Source organism: Cucumis melo, chromosome 4 (genome assembly GCF_025177605.1).
Source record: "Cucumis melo cultivar AY chromosome 4, USDA_Cmelo_AY_1.0, whole genome shotgun sequence".
Classification (NCBI taxonomy): Eukaryota; Viridiplantae; Streptophyta; class Magnoliopsida; order Cucurbitales; family Cucurbitaceae; genus Cucumis; species Cucumis melo.
Genome location: NC_066860.1, coordinates 31,419,274 through 31,433,238, shown reverse-complemented (window position 1 = coordinate 31,433,238; position 13,965 = coordinate 31,419,274). Strand labels below are relative to the sequence as shown.

General features: G+C 29.8%; 4 protein-coding genes across 5 annotated transcripts in view; 3 read left to right on the top strand and 1 right to left on the bottom strand.

Moving 5' to 3' along the window:
* Positions 1–4,077, top strand: part of LOC103486742 (uncharacterized) — a 35,150-nt gene extending 31,073 nt beyond the window's left edge. Inside the window, exon 6 of the mRNA XM_051084063.1 lies at positions 3,408–4,077. Within this exon, the coding sequence (XP_050940020.1) occupies positions 3,408–3,475 (68 nt within the window). The 3' untranslated portion in view covers positions 3,476–4,077. The remainder of the gene's footprint in view (positions 1–3,407) is intronic.
* On the top strand, positions 3,506–7,925 carry LOC103486741 (60S ribosomal protein L21-1). Of its 2 annotated transcripts, none has more exons than XM_051084067.1 (4): positions 3,506–3,673; positions 5,136–5,248; positions 5,362–7,001; positions 7,530–7,925. In XM_051084067.1, the coding sequence occupies exons 3-4, from the start codon at positions 6,765–6,767 to the stop codon at positions 7,785–7,787; spliced, it is 495 nt and encodes a 164-aa protein (XP_050940024.1). In that variant the 5' UTR covers positions 3,506–3,673; positions 5,136–5,248; positions 5,362–6,764; the 3' UTR covers positions 7,788–7,925. The 2 variants fall into 2 exon arrangements, with proteins under 2 accessions (XP_050940024.1, XP_050940023.1); XM_051084066.1 differs by having other exon boundaries at positions 5,113–5,248.
* An 876-nt stretch (positions 7,926–8,801) lies between these two features.
* On the bottom strand, positions 8,802–9,705 carry LOC127149093 (dirigent protein 22-like). Its single transcript, XM_051084064.1, has one exon. The coding sequence runs from the start codon at positions 9,541–9,543 to the stop codon at positions 8,965–8,967; it is 579 nt and encodes a 192-aa protein (XP_050940021.1). The 5' UTR covers positions 9,544–9,705; the 3' UTR covers positions 8,802–8,964.
* A 1,921-nt stretch (positions 9,706–11,626) lies between these two features.
* On the top strand, positions 11,627–13,537 carry LOC127149095 (uncharacterized). Its single transcript, XM_051084068.1, has 5 exons — positions 11,627–11,845; positions 11,955–12,005; positions 12,850–12,901; positions 12,973–13,031; positions 13,194–13,537. The coding sequence occupies exons 1-5, from the start codon at positions 11,720–11,722 to the stop codon at positions 13,287–13,289; spliced, it is 384 nt and encodes a 127-aa protein (XP_050940025.1). The 5' UTR covers positions 11,627–11,719; the 3' UTR covers positions 13,290–13,537.
* Positions 13,538–13,965: the final 428 nt, after the last annotated feature.

Below are 13,965 nucleotides of genomic sequence, written 5' to 3'. Positions count from 1 at the left end.
GTTTAATGTACACTCAAGTGTATTTTAAGAAATTCTTTTTTTAGATTTTTTTTTTATTTCTTTGTAAATATTCTTTGTTATAACTTTTACAAATGGAACATTTCAAAACACAACTAAACCTCAAAAATAAAAATAAAGTTTCAATCCTCTTTTCTTAGCTTTTAAATTCTAGTTTGGATGTTAAAAACAATTCTATTAATAATAATAAAAATCCAAAAGACAAATAGTAATTCAACGAAGTATAAAAAATAACTTTAAAATGACGTAGTTTTAGTTTTAGAAAAAATTAGCAAAAATTCAATTTTTTTTTAGCTTCATATAAAAATAGAGAATTCAAACCCCAACTAAGTTGAGGAAGAATATAACAAAATTACTTTACTATAATGACTATCTTCAATTAAGAAAATATTAAAAATTAAAAACTATTCTAAAAAAAATATCAAAATAAATTAAAATATTTAAATAAAGCAAAATATTATATTTAATAAATTTTTTAGTTAAATAAAGAAAGTGTAAATAATAATTCTTAATTGAACTACTAAAATAAAATTATAGAAAAACAAAACAAAATCATTGATAGTATAAAAACATTATCTTCTCCGTCAAAAAACGTACATCACAATCAGTGGTTTGGATTTGGAATGAACATGTGTGGGAATTATTAAAAACTCAAAATTTAGATGTTGAAATGTTTACAACTTTAATTTAATTTATCAGCCACATCTCTGTTGAGATTTTTATTTTTTTAAAAATATGGTTGGAATGATGAACCAAAGTCATTTTCGAATCTAATATAAGAATCAATATGAACAGTGACTCATCATTAATACATGAAACATGATATAAATGAAATTATTTACATTGCTAAATTACAAATTGATTTTTCTTTTGTTTCTTCTGAGTTTTTTCTAATAATATATAATCTCCACATTATCAAAAGTGTCTTCTTTGTATTTTAGAATCTCTCTAATAGATTATCATTTAATAGTACACGTGTTCCATTATATATATTTGACTTTTTATTTTAAGAAAAATACTTTTGCTTTTTTATCTTAAGATTTTAGGTCTTGGTTTCATTTTGTCCATAGATTTGAAAATGTTTTAAACATTTAATCCGTAAGTGTTGAGTTTTGTTTTAATTTAGCTTTTATGTTTTAAAATGTTGTATTATTATTTATAGACTTAGATTAATCGATAGGCATTTAGTTTTGAAAAACTAAACTTAATTATAGGTAACACCGGAATCATAATTTTCATAATTTACCATCGTAATATCAGTTAAATTTTACATCCAAGTCCATGTTAAATTTGATAAAAAAAATATCGTTATTATTTTTTTATATAAAAAAAATTAAAACTACAATGTAAGATTAGAAGAACAAGTAAAACTAAAAAAGAAAATAATGAAATTAAAGTATTTTTTAATTAATATGAAAATAAATGTTAATAAGAACCACTCAATCCTAAAAACTCCGAAAAATAAAAAGAAATCATTGCATAAATTAAAATACTATTATTTATTTTTCATCGTGTGTATGAAAGGATAAACATGTATATTTTATTAGTACCTTATAGAAAAGAAGGTGAGACTAATATTAAGGACTCACGATATTTTTTTTTTTGTAAAAATGATCAACTTATCATAGTTGACATAAGTATTGTTGTCCATGAAGTATAATGGTTGAAATCTTCTATTCTTATCGATTGTTCGTATGTATATACAAAATATATATATATATATATATATATATATATATATATATATATGTATGTATGTATGTATGTATGAAGAAATACTACTTTATATGATATGGGATTTTGTCGCATTTTCAACAATATTCAACCTTCTAAGCATACTATATGAAACCATTTTTATAAAAACGAATCAAGTAACTAATATAAGATATGATAGTAAATATTGACTTATTGTACAACAAAAATACTCCATTGCCACTCATTATTCTTTTAACATGAAAATTGCAATAATATCGACAAATTAATACATAACCTTATTTGTTAGTAAGTAAAAAATAAATTAACAAGAATTGGGGGTATGTAAATTTCATGCAAAAGTGTGTGGTTGTGTGTGTTGATGACCTAGGATATATAATAATGAAAAGGTTGAAAAAGGAAAAGAGAGAACAGAGAATCATTCACACAAATCAATGTCCTTTTTATATGTTTGGACAGTAAAGTGAGAGCTGAAATGAAGAGCCAATATTTTTATGTGAATTTGGTAGTTGTTAAGTTTGCAATAACCTTTCACATGAATAATAATGTTCCCTCCATTTACTTCATACGCTGCAATATTTGGTCCACATCTTTAAATAAAGATGTTGACTTGACAACTCTTTTTCAAATATATTTTATTTTTGTTTTCTTTTTTTCTTTTCCTAAATAATCTTCTAATTATTTTAAATAATTACTTCTTAAATTTATTTTTTTTCACTTATTGAATTCATAAGTTTTTCTTCTGATTACATGCAAGTATTTAATATCTTATTTCACTTTTTAAAATTAGATATAATTATTTAGCCAAAAAATTTCAAACACTGTACGATTGAGATTCTACTCCATCTTATTGGAACACAATAAAATTGTCAAAAGGTGTATTCGACTTGATGATCAGGTGCACCTCAAATCCATTGTATTGTTCAACTAATATGAATATTATGTTAATTTAACTATTTAATTTAAAATTTTATTATTTATTAATGATATTCTAATTAATTTGTATTTCTCTGATTACTTTTAGTAATTAAACTAAATAATTTAATCAATATTTAATATAAAATATTTTTTTATTTTAAGTGATTAAATAATTAATTAATATAACACTATATCATAAAATATTAAACTTATTATACAATATCTTGTTTTGGCCATGATGTACGTATGTATATGTATATATGTAAGTATGTGTGTGTACGCATATACGTATGTACACATACAAACAAATACATATACATTCCTAGTAATTTTAATAATGACCAATTTAATTCTTTGTTTTCCTATATTTTTTATTTGACTCAAATTTATTGTATATAAATATAGCAAAATTTCTTAAATAAAGATCAATCATAGTTTAAATTTTACATTTTTATTAAAATATAGTTGGAGTAGACTTTGGTATACGTCCAACTGTTAGATTCTTTCCATGTTTTTGTTTAGATTTGGAATAGAATTCTAAAATAGACTTTGGTGAAATTTTATTTAATATATATATTTATGACCATTTTTATTTTTACATGGAAGAACTAATATGGTTACAAATATAGCAATTATATTTAAAATAATTAAGTTTATAAGAATGGTATATACTTGATAATTATTCCTAATTACACTTTTTCTTTCACTAAAACTATGGGCTTTCTTTTTGGTACTCTGATCCACTTCTCACCACACAGCCCACTTTAATTTGGCCGGCCCATTAAAGGAAGCAATACTCAAAAACCCTAGTGTTGTCACTATATAAATCCCCAATACCTAGGGTTTCTTCCATTTTGTGAGAGAGTGTGAGAGAAAGCTTCATCCTGCTCCAATCATGCCGGCCGGCCATGGACTTCGATCTCGTACCAGAGACCTCTTCGCCAGGCCTTTCAGGAAGAAGGGTTATATTGCTTTGACTACCTACTTGAGGACATACAAAATTGGCGATTATGTCGATATCAAGGTGAACGGCGCCGTCTTCTTCTTCTTCTTCTTCTTCTTCTTCTTCTTCTTCTTCTTTCTTTCTATTCTATTTATCATTTCTTTGCTATATCATATCATATGTTATTATGTGACGTTTTGGGTATTATGCTAATTCCTATTTCCTTTTCTTTTAGACTACTTTGTGACTAATAAAAAGTTTCTTCCTTAATTTTCAAATTCATATAAATTAATTTTTTTATCTTTTTCAACCGGATTTGAATTTAAAGTTTAAAAGTTTGGATCAATTCAACCCAATTTGAATCTATATTATTATTTTTATGATATCCTTTTAAGTTTGTAAATATCGATTGCAAAATTTTAGTTATTATTACTTGTTGTAAACAAATTTAAGGATTTTAAGTAAATAAAAAATAAGAGAAAAAAGATAAACAACTTGATAAATTTGTTAGGGCCATTTTGGTAGTCCAACATGAATCCAAAAAATTCTTCGACTTGTGTACACCCTAATATAATTAACCACATGTGGTTCAAACCTTATTCAAGTGTCTTGCTTTCTTGGTTTCAAACTTTACTTTTGATCCAAGAGTGTTAGGTTTTACGTTCTTTCTTAAAATGGAAAATTGTTTGCTTATTTCAAAGTCATATTCATACTTATTTTATGTGATTTTGAAAATAAAGATTGTATTAATTCTTAAATATGTTTTGATTTCTCATTTGGAATATTTGATCTTACCCTTCTAACCAATTTTGATTTTAATACTATTAAAAATGCATGTAATATACATATATATAATACATACATACACATACAAAACTAATATAACTACAACATCTTCGATATAAAGTTTTGAATGAGCAAATTTGTGAATTTTTGTAGAAAGGGAAGCTAAAGATTTACGAGATATATATATATATATATATATTAATTATTGGTAATGATTCCTTTTTTCCAAAATTATATTGCTATAGAAATCCCTCACACACCCAAAACATTAGAGGAAGACATTGATAGGAAAAATATTTCTCACCCCACCACATATATCAAAAGGCATGGGACATGAACTTGCCTACTAATAAATGTCCCCTACCTACATGCAAAACCATTAAAACTTTTGAGATATTAATTCATTGTCACGTTTGTGAAAGTTGTCCGATATATACCAAATCAACAATAATTTGATTCCAAAGTGATTTGATAAATAACTAAATGTAGGAGAGTTTGTTTGTACATAAACTATAATATTTAGTCATTAATCATTACTTTTATAAATGGTTATATAATTATCAAATAAATAAAGGGATAGAAACTCATGTACATTCAGATTTGTTGTGAGAGTTTATGCCAATGATGATTTGAACTTTAACCACGTTTGTTACGAATACAACAATATTTTTAAATCGATGTAGTTTACTATCTAGGATGAGAAAATGTTATTTAATCTTTACCTTCTTTTTAAGGTCAAGTGCTGCATATGGATTAGGTTAAGCAAATTATGGAGAGTGAATAAGAAGATTTGAGTTCCTCATCTCCAGCAAAAGCATGTGACTGACGTTTGATGAGTTCACGTCCATGTCTACTATTAGCAAGATTGAGGTAGTGATATCGACTACAAATTTAATTGCATATGATAGTTTGGTCCTCTTAAAATTCATTGAAAATAGTGGAACCTTCCTCATACATAGGTCTGATACTTTAATCTTATCCAGGTGGACTTTGAGTCTGGTCTAAAGACCAACTTAACATTGAATTGCATCTAACACGATACCAAGTATTAATATTAAATACTAAGTTATATTGGCTAGATAAACTAAATGATGTTGTTTATACGAAATAAATGGTTATTTAATTACTATTTTGGCTTGTAGGTTTGAAGTTTATGTTCTATTTTATTTTTAAGTTTTAAAACGTTAAATTTTGTTCACATCAAAAACCATATTTCCTGAAGTTAAAATCAAGTTTATGTGGAGTTTACGCTTTAATACGTTACTCTAACTTCAAGATCACCAGTAACTCCTACATTTATAGATTTTTCATAGAATCATGTGGTTTCAAACTTAGCTGATCTATGAACCTAACCCTTTGACCAAGATAGATGTTTGAGTTTGGTCGATATTGAATTAGGCCTAAATTTTGATTTTTAATTGAATGTAAATCAACCATGAAAACATGTTGATCACTGGGTTGTGCAATTTTTTGCTCATTCAACACATTTTTACTATAATTTACGAGTTTAATTTTCATTTGATCCATATATCTCTGGATGTAATTTGACCCGTATTCTCTAAATTTACACTTATACTCTCCATTTTTCACTAATACTCCTTTTTTTGTTATCAATTAACAAAAAAGCAGCTAAATACTCACCTTTATGTCAATTGTCAAAGAATTTAAACGAATTATAGTTAAAATAGTGTTTGCTATTTTCCTATTATTAAAATTAAATAAAACTAATTCACATTGTTGTTGTTTTTAATTTCTTAAATGAAAGTTAAGGTCAGATACAGTGTAAAATATCGAGACAAAGGGATCAAATAAAAACTAATGTTACAATTCAACATTCCAAATTTGAAGGAAAAGGTATTTTTTTAAAATACTCGTTTTTATTTAAACTATTTTAATACAAATTTTTAAAAATATATATAAAAAACTATCTCGTGTGGTTGACAAGCCTTCTAATCTTTTGTCCAAAACGATTTAATTTTTAAATCAAATACTTAAAAGTGTATTCCAAATAGACTCTTGTACTCTAATTAAAACTAAGCTCTACACCATATTAAAATGGACTAAACGAACATAAATTGTTTGACCATTTTTATTTTTACATGGAAGAACTAATATGGTTACAAATATAGCAATTATATTTAAAGTAATATTAAGTTTACAAGAATGGTATATACTCCTAATTACACTTTTTCTTTCACTAAAACTATGGGCTTTCATTTTGGTACTCTGATCCACTTCTCACCACACAGCCCACTTTAATTTGGCCGGCCCATTAAAGGAAGCAATACTCAAAAACCCTAGTGTTGTCACTATATAAATCCCCAATACCTAGGGTTTCTTCCATTTTGTGAGAGAGTGTGAGAGAAAGCTTCATCCTGCTCCAATCATGCCGGCCGGCCATGGACTTCGATCTCGTACCAGAGACCTCTTCGCCAGGCCTTTCAGGAAGAAGGGTTATATTGCTTTGACTACCTACTTGAGGACATACAAAATTGGCGATTATGTCGATATCAAGGTGAACGGCGCCGTCCACAAGGGTATGCCTCATAAATTTTACCATGGTCGCACAGGTCGCGTATGGAATGTTACAAAGCGCGCCATCGGTGTCGAGATCAACAAGCAGGTTCGTTGCCTTTTTTTGCTGATTCTTTTGTAAGATCTGTTCTGTTTTTTAGAATGTATGTCAATATGGTGATTTAGGGTAATAGGTTGCGTTTGGTTTTTGTAGAATCTTAATTAGTTTGGACTCGGTTTTTCTTATTAAACCCTCTGGTTGCTGTTAGTTAGATGGGTATTCGTTCATTTGTGTAGCAACTCGTTCGATGCTTGTTTCTGAAATTGTGTAGCTGTTAATAGATGAATGTTAAGGCTTTATATAAAAATATGGTATTTTTTGCTGATTGATCTTTACTTGAGGTTGATAGCATGGTATACATGTTTGTAAACAATAAGGGTGTTTCATGTGTTTGGGGGAGAAATTTTTTGAGTGGTTTCTACTTAACGATGGTGTTCATCAAATGATTTGGTTGTGTTCGACCGTAAAGTTTAGGATTATATATATGTTCACTTTTATGATTATCCAGGTTGCTGAATAATGTTGTGATCCAATCAAATTAGACTCACTTCTGATGTTCTTCAATGGATTTTGCAGGTGGGGAACAGAATTATTAAGAAGAGAATTCATGTCCGAGTCGAGCACGTGCAGCCTTCTCGATGCACCGAGGAATTCCGTTTGAGGAAGGTGAAGAATGACGAGCTGAAGGCCGAAGCCAAGGCCAAAGGTGTAGTCATTTGCACCAAGAGGCAACCGGAAGGCCCCAAACCAGGGTTCATGGTTGAAGGTGCTTTAATGGAGACTGTGACTCCCATTCCATACGATGTGGTTAATGATCTCAAGGGCGGCTATTAGAATTTTCTCCTCTTTGAACTTTTCCCTTGTTTCGTCAGTCTTATTTTTGTTTGATCTTTGAACTGCTTGAATAGTACAATTTTCTCATTATGCTTCTAAATTTTGGATACCAAACTTATGGAATTGAATTGTTTCTTAGTTTCTGGTTTTGGCCATTAGCATAAAACAGTGTAGTTTTAGCTTATTCAAAGTAAATTTTGTTGCGTGATGTTCTTGATCCCGTTGTTTTCATAGATCCATATTTCTTAAGCTGACCAATCATCTTTCAATTTCAATACCTAAAACGAGTTTTAAAAACTAGTTTTGAGTTTGAAACTTGCCTACATTTCGATATTCCTCATGACAGAGAATGTTAAGAGGTGGAATTAGGGTAGATTAGAGTCTAAATTAAATGTTTATAAACATTAGTTATTTTATCACTGAAATTTGTTTGGAATTTATTTGATGTCAATCAATTGTATTTTGGTTGCTCGTTGTTTGGTTTATGTTTCCAAAAATTGTTATTGGTGAATAAAAAGTTAACAAAATTGGTGTTCAATTATTTAGTTTGGAGTTTGCTTGGCAATAGAAAATTAAACCACGGATTTTTAGTGAAAAAAAGAATATTAAAGAGGTTGGTAACTTTCGGCAATTCATGTTAATAAGCTTACTTTGACCATTATAACGCTTAACATGTAGATTTTATTACTTTGTAAAATGTTACGCCATTTATTGTTGTATAGAACAGATGTTCTTAATTAATATAATTGAGAGAACCTTAATATGTATATGGAAATTTAAAATTGTTTTATTTATGGTTTATAAATTAGGTTCATTTTGAAATCAATTATCAAGTTTAACTTAACAAACCAAATGACGCACACTAATTAGTGATGTATGGTGCGCCTTGGTTTCTACATAATACCAAGTGTGGTTCTTGGGTGATTGTTAAAAGGCACTTATAATGTTTGAAGTACGATTTAGTTTTCCAAAATAAAAAAAGAATAAAAAGACTGAAATAGACTAAAGACGAGATACCAACATAGAAATTTAAATCTACTATTTAATTTAAATTTTGTGAACCACCCCACATAATATTTTGAATTTAAACCTAAGGTTCACTTTCATATATGGTCGCTACATAAACTTTAAAAAAGAAAAAGAGAGGAAGAAAGAAAAATTCCCAAATACGTTTTGTTTAGTAGTGAAAGACATAGACATTATACTCCACAACGGCATCGCCGGAGCTGAAATTCACGGCATAAGTCTTTGCCAGAGCATACCCGCGAGCAAACCGGAAAAGCCCACCGCCGCCGACCACCGGCATCTCTCTCACGGCGGACATAACCGTATTCCTCCCCAAGATGCTCAAGTAACTCCCATTATATTTCCCTTCTACAAACGCAAAATTCATTACCATCAAGAACCCAAATTCCGTTTGCGACGCCCCCGTGTAAAATCCTTGAGCTTTTCCCAGCAACTTCGACCCAATTTCCGGTCGTTCAGTCAGCGGATCATCCGTCATCACCACCGCGCCGAACAGAGTCCGTGAGGCATTGGACGGCGGTGGGACGACAGACACCGCCGTGGGGTCCCGGCCGCTGACGATGTCGTGGAAGTAAAAGTGGAGATGACTCAGCTTCTCCCGCCGCCGGATGCCGAGCTTTTCTGGTGAAAGAACGGTGTCCGATGCGGCGAGGAGGGAGGTGAGGAAGAGAGAGAAAAAAATGGCAGCGGGGACGGCGGTGGAGGGCTTGGGGATGAGAATTGGAGCCATGGAAGGAAGTGGGGAAATGGTAGTGGAGGAATTTAAAGTAATTTTAAGCGGTGGATTTCCATTAATTATGGATTGTTTTTGATATAAATGGGGAGAAGAAAAGTAAAAGGTAATGGCGTTGGTGGATTGGACCTTCGTTGTTGGACTTCTAAAGGAAAACAACAAAAAGAATGACTCGAAATTAAATTTCATTGACATGAGAAAGCACACATTAAGAGTGTTAGATTTTTTCACCAAATTTCAAAGCTACTATTTTTTTTAATTAGTTTTCAAATTTTAACTTTGAGTAGAAATTACAAAAAATTAAAGAATTTAGAGGTAGAGTTTTTTTTTTTTTTTTTTTTTAAAAAATGGTTACAAAAAAGGCCTAATTTTTTAAAACAAATTAACATGTTAGGTTTATATAATATATATACCAAAGTGATGTTTTATAAATTATTATGTATGTTTTATTGATTTTTTTTTCTATAATATAATGGAATATCGACTCATCTTTTATGTCAATATTAAACTCGTGAAAAATAAAAATATTGATGAAAATATTGAGATATCGATGAAAATTTAATAATGTAATACATAGCTCATTTTGAAATTTAAGAAATAAACCAAAAGAGAACGTGATTTAAAGTTAAGATATATTTATTTGTCACGTTTTAAATAATAAATAAAATCGAATTGTACAATAAAAAAAATCTTATGCCACTTTTCCCAACCACTACGTGTGAACTTTTAAACACAATTTTATGCTTAAATTTTGAAATTTAGGTTTTATTTTCCATCAAAATTTTCATCATTTGCAATTATGAAAGGCATTAAAGAAAAAATTTATTAATCCTTCTTAGATTGCATATTAACCAATTGAGTAGAATTGGATGTAAATTATACATATCTAAGATGATTATGTTTCAAGTACTTAGTCTTTACTCAGCTATTTATCAACGACAATACATCAATGATGGGTTCAAATGATAAAGTTGGAACATAATCTTTTTAAATACAAATCGGTTGGAGCATTTGAATACGAAATTTCTTGATCCTCAATCCATACAGATGATAATTGAGCTAAACTCTTGACGGAAAGTTAAAACATAATTAAACGTTTGCATATAGCATTAATTCCAATTTTATAGAAAAATTTGAAAAAATATATATTTTTTCGAACCTCTTCAGGTTAGAACATTTATTGGGGTGTGAAGAATATAAAAAAGTTTGAAATTAAAATCTCTAATTTCTTCCTTAAGTGATGAAGACTTGGAGGGATTCCAATAGTTTATAACAAACATTTAATAATACAAGGTTAACATTTGAATTAAAAATTTGTCATGGAGTTAATATATTTTGAATAACTTCAGAGATCTATAAATTAAATATTAGAACTATAGATCTTCAATCTATTGGGTTAACAAGTCAAATCATGTTAAGATTATATTTTTTTTCAAAAATTTATCTTTACTTTCTGAATTTGAGAACTTTTCTAAAAATGTAAAAAATATACTATATGATTTAAGAAACAAAAAACGTATGAGTTGAGTTGGGTTGAGTTTCACGATGAATATTTTTTTCGAGTTGATCCAACGTTGTATATTATTAAGAAAAAATATATTACTCCTAATTGATAACCAATTTTTTTATATTCTTTTTAAACAATAGATATTATGTATGTTTGATATTCAATGTTTATAAAATTTTTAATTTTTAATTATTAATCAGTAAATTTAAATATTTCAAAATTAATAAAATATAATGATAACTTGAATATATTCGACGTTGATGGCAATTCAAGTTGGTTCAAAAAAGAAAAATTCTATAACCCAACCCAAACTATATACACATCTATATCAATTCAACTCATGTTGGTGAGTCGGAGTATCCTAAAAGTTAAAAGATTAAGAATGTACGTAGAGGACGTTTTCAATTATTTAATTTAAAAAGTAATTTATTTTAGAAAAATAAGAATATTTATTTGTGGAAGAGCCAATGGACCAAATTTTGTGATTTAACCTTTTGTTTTAGGTTAAAAACCCTATGAAATTGAATTGTCAATTATACCCCCGGTTCTTCCGTCATCGTTGGCTTTTAACTCAACCTCCCGTTTCTCGTCAGAACTGTAAACTGAAGACGGAACCCGCGAATTCGTTGCCGAACAAAGATCTTCGGAGCGAGCTTGAGTCCAGACATGGGTACTAGAGAAGTTTACGAACAGAAGCTAAGAAGTGGCAATCTGTACCATGAACCCACTATGAATCCTGGGCTCGGATCGCCTCGTTGCCCTCGCTGTTTTTCTCTTCTTAAACCCGACCCTGTATTTCTCTCTTCTTCTTCTTCTTCTTCTTCTTCTATTAATCACCTTCTACTACTTACTCTTCTTAGTTTTGGGATTCATGCTTGAGTTTTACTGTGTTTTGATTCAGGATAAAAGTGAATGGGCCGTCAATCCTGTTCTCCACGATGTTACTGCTGTGGTGAGTTGCCATCGTTCCGATTTTTTATTTTGTTTGGTTTGAGAACAGATAATTTAATGGGTGCTTCTATGTTTTTTGATCGTGTAGTGATAAAATTGAACTCTATGTTGTGTTTGTTTAATTGGTTTGGTGTAGAGTAGTTCGTGAACGTTTGTTGATCGATGATTTAGGAATTTAATTCAATTCAATTCTTGCTATTAGCAACTGGAGTATTCTATCTAACTCAATTCATGGTTTTCAAGGGACGTAAAAAATTGTAGGAATGGAGTTCGGGGTTTTCTTTTGGAAAAATCTTTATTTGTATTAGGTACTATTTGATAACCTTTTGGTTTTTGGTTTGTGGTTTTTGATTTTTAATTTTTGAAAGTTAAGCTTATTTGGTTGTTATCTACTTCTTAGAAGTGTTTTTAAAACCATGCCAAGTTTTGAAAACTAAAAAAAAGAGTAGTTTTTAAAACTTGTTTTAGTTGTTGGTAGGCTTAGAATTTAAATGTTTAAATTCGAAAAATGAAAACTATGGAAAGGAAGTTGCAAGAAAACCAGGTTAATTTCAAAACCCAAAACCCAAAAATCCAATAGTTATCAAAACGGGGCCTTGGTTTCAAACTCCACAGTAGTTTCATGGTTTTTTTGCTTTTACTTTTGAGTTTATCCGAATGAGGAGTTCCTTGAGATTGCAAGTAATGTATGATTCTGGGGAATTCTTCTTCTTCGGTTTATTCCTTGAGCTGAGGTTCTCCTTTTTACAATTTGTTACCTTTGCAAAATTTAACGTTTGGATGTTTTTGTCATAATTATTTTGGTTTCCATGCCTCTTAATTATTATTGTACTGCCTTGAAACAGGCAGGATCCGGTCTTGGTGGGTTGCTGAGTGCAGTTCATGCCTATAATACAGGTAATCCTATTAGACTCTCAATAATATTTCTTTTAGTTTACACAATTACTCATAATTTTCTCTGATTACAGGGATCCCACACCTCCAGAGTTATGTGAAGGGACCAAAGTGGCTTCCTTTTGTAATTGGGGTAATGCCTTTAATTGTGATCTTTCTTTGTTTTGTGCTGATATTAAACTATGCAGTCCATTTAGTATTGTTGCAAATGTCATTGGAGTTTCTTACTTGATTCTTCTGAGTTTTGTTCCATTTACCATTTATGTGACTTCCACATTTATCTCTTTGTTGACAGGTGCCCGCCCTATTATTGTGCTCGAGTGCTGGAGCTACATTTGGAGGTATGCTAGGAAATAGTTTTTGCTTGTTCTCTCTTTTAAGAAAAGGTTGATGTTATGTTGGCGTGTGGTTTTTTGTATTTAAATTATAACATAATATGGACTACTGTATTGAAATACATATACAGATGAAGGGAAGGACTAGAACTAAAACCTGTATACAAACATGGAAAGATTACCGAAATTTTTTGTCCAGTTAGCGATTAGCAAATTAATAGGAAAGATCAATAAATACTTGGATTAAAGTGGGAAAGAGCTACATTCCTCCACTTTTATCCTGGCTCACATATCTTCTAGAAAAGTCTTGTTATCTATCTCTATTACCGAATGCTAGTGTCTAAGTTGTTATAGCAGTGAACTTCTTTCATTTTTTAAAAAAGAAAGTAAAATAGCGACATGCATCTCCACCTGAAAGCTAGAAGAGAATCTTGGAATTCCATCACTCTATTATATTATGGGACCTTGACTTCATAATGCTTTTCTGGAAAATTAGATTTAGGAAAGGGTTTCCTTCTCTTCTCCTTGCATCACAGCTTGCTGATTGACTTTCTGCTCAAAGGTGTCAAGTGTCCTTTATTTAGCTCCCTCTTCATGGAGTTGTACAATGAAACTTGGCACCATAGTTTCTCAAGAAAAAAATCTCTTCCTTTTGGAGCTCAGTACGAGAGTGTGAATACCCATGGTATCATGCAGAAAGGAACTCTTGCTTGGCCTTTTTTCCTTGTCGTG

Excerpts from the sequence above, each read along its gene's own strand:
- LOC127149095 (XM_051084068.1), top strand. The coding sequence starts at position 11,720 with ATGGGTACTAGAGAAGTTTACGAACAGAAGCTAAGAAGTGGCAATCTG. Across the intron at positions 12,006-12,849 it reads TCCACGATGTTACTGCTGTG|GCAGGATCCGGTCTTGGTGG; the intron begins GTGAGTTGCCAT and ends GCCTTGAAACAG. Across the intron at positions 13,032-13,193 it reads GGCTTCCTTTTGTAATTGGG|GTGCCCGCCCTATTATTGTG; the intron begins GTAATGCCTTTA and ends CTTTGTTGACAG.
- LOC127149093 (XM_051084064.1), bottom strand. The coding sequence starts at position 9,543 with ATGGCTCCAATTCTCATCCCCAAGCCCTCCACCGCCGTCCCCGCTGCC.
- LOC103486741 (XM_051084067.1), top strand. The coding sequence starts at position 6,765 with ATGCCGGCCGGCCATGGACTTCGATCTCGTACCAGAGACCTCTTCGCC. Across the intron at positions 7,002-7,529 it reads GTGTCGAGATCAACAAGCAG|GTGGGGAACAGAATTATTAA; the intron begins GTTCGTTGCCTT and ends TGGATTTTGCAG.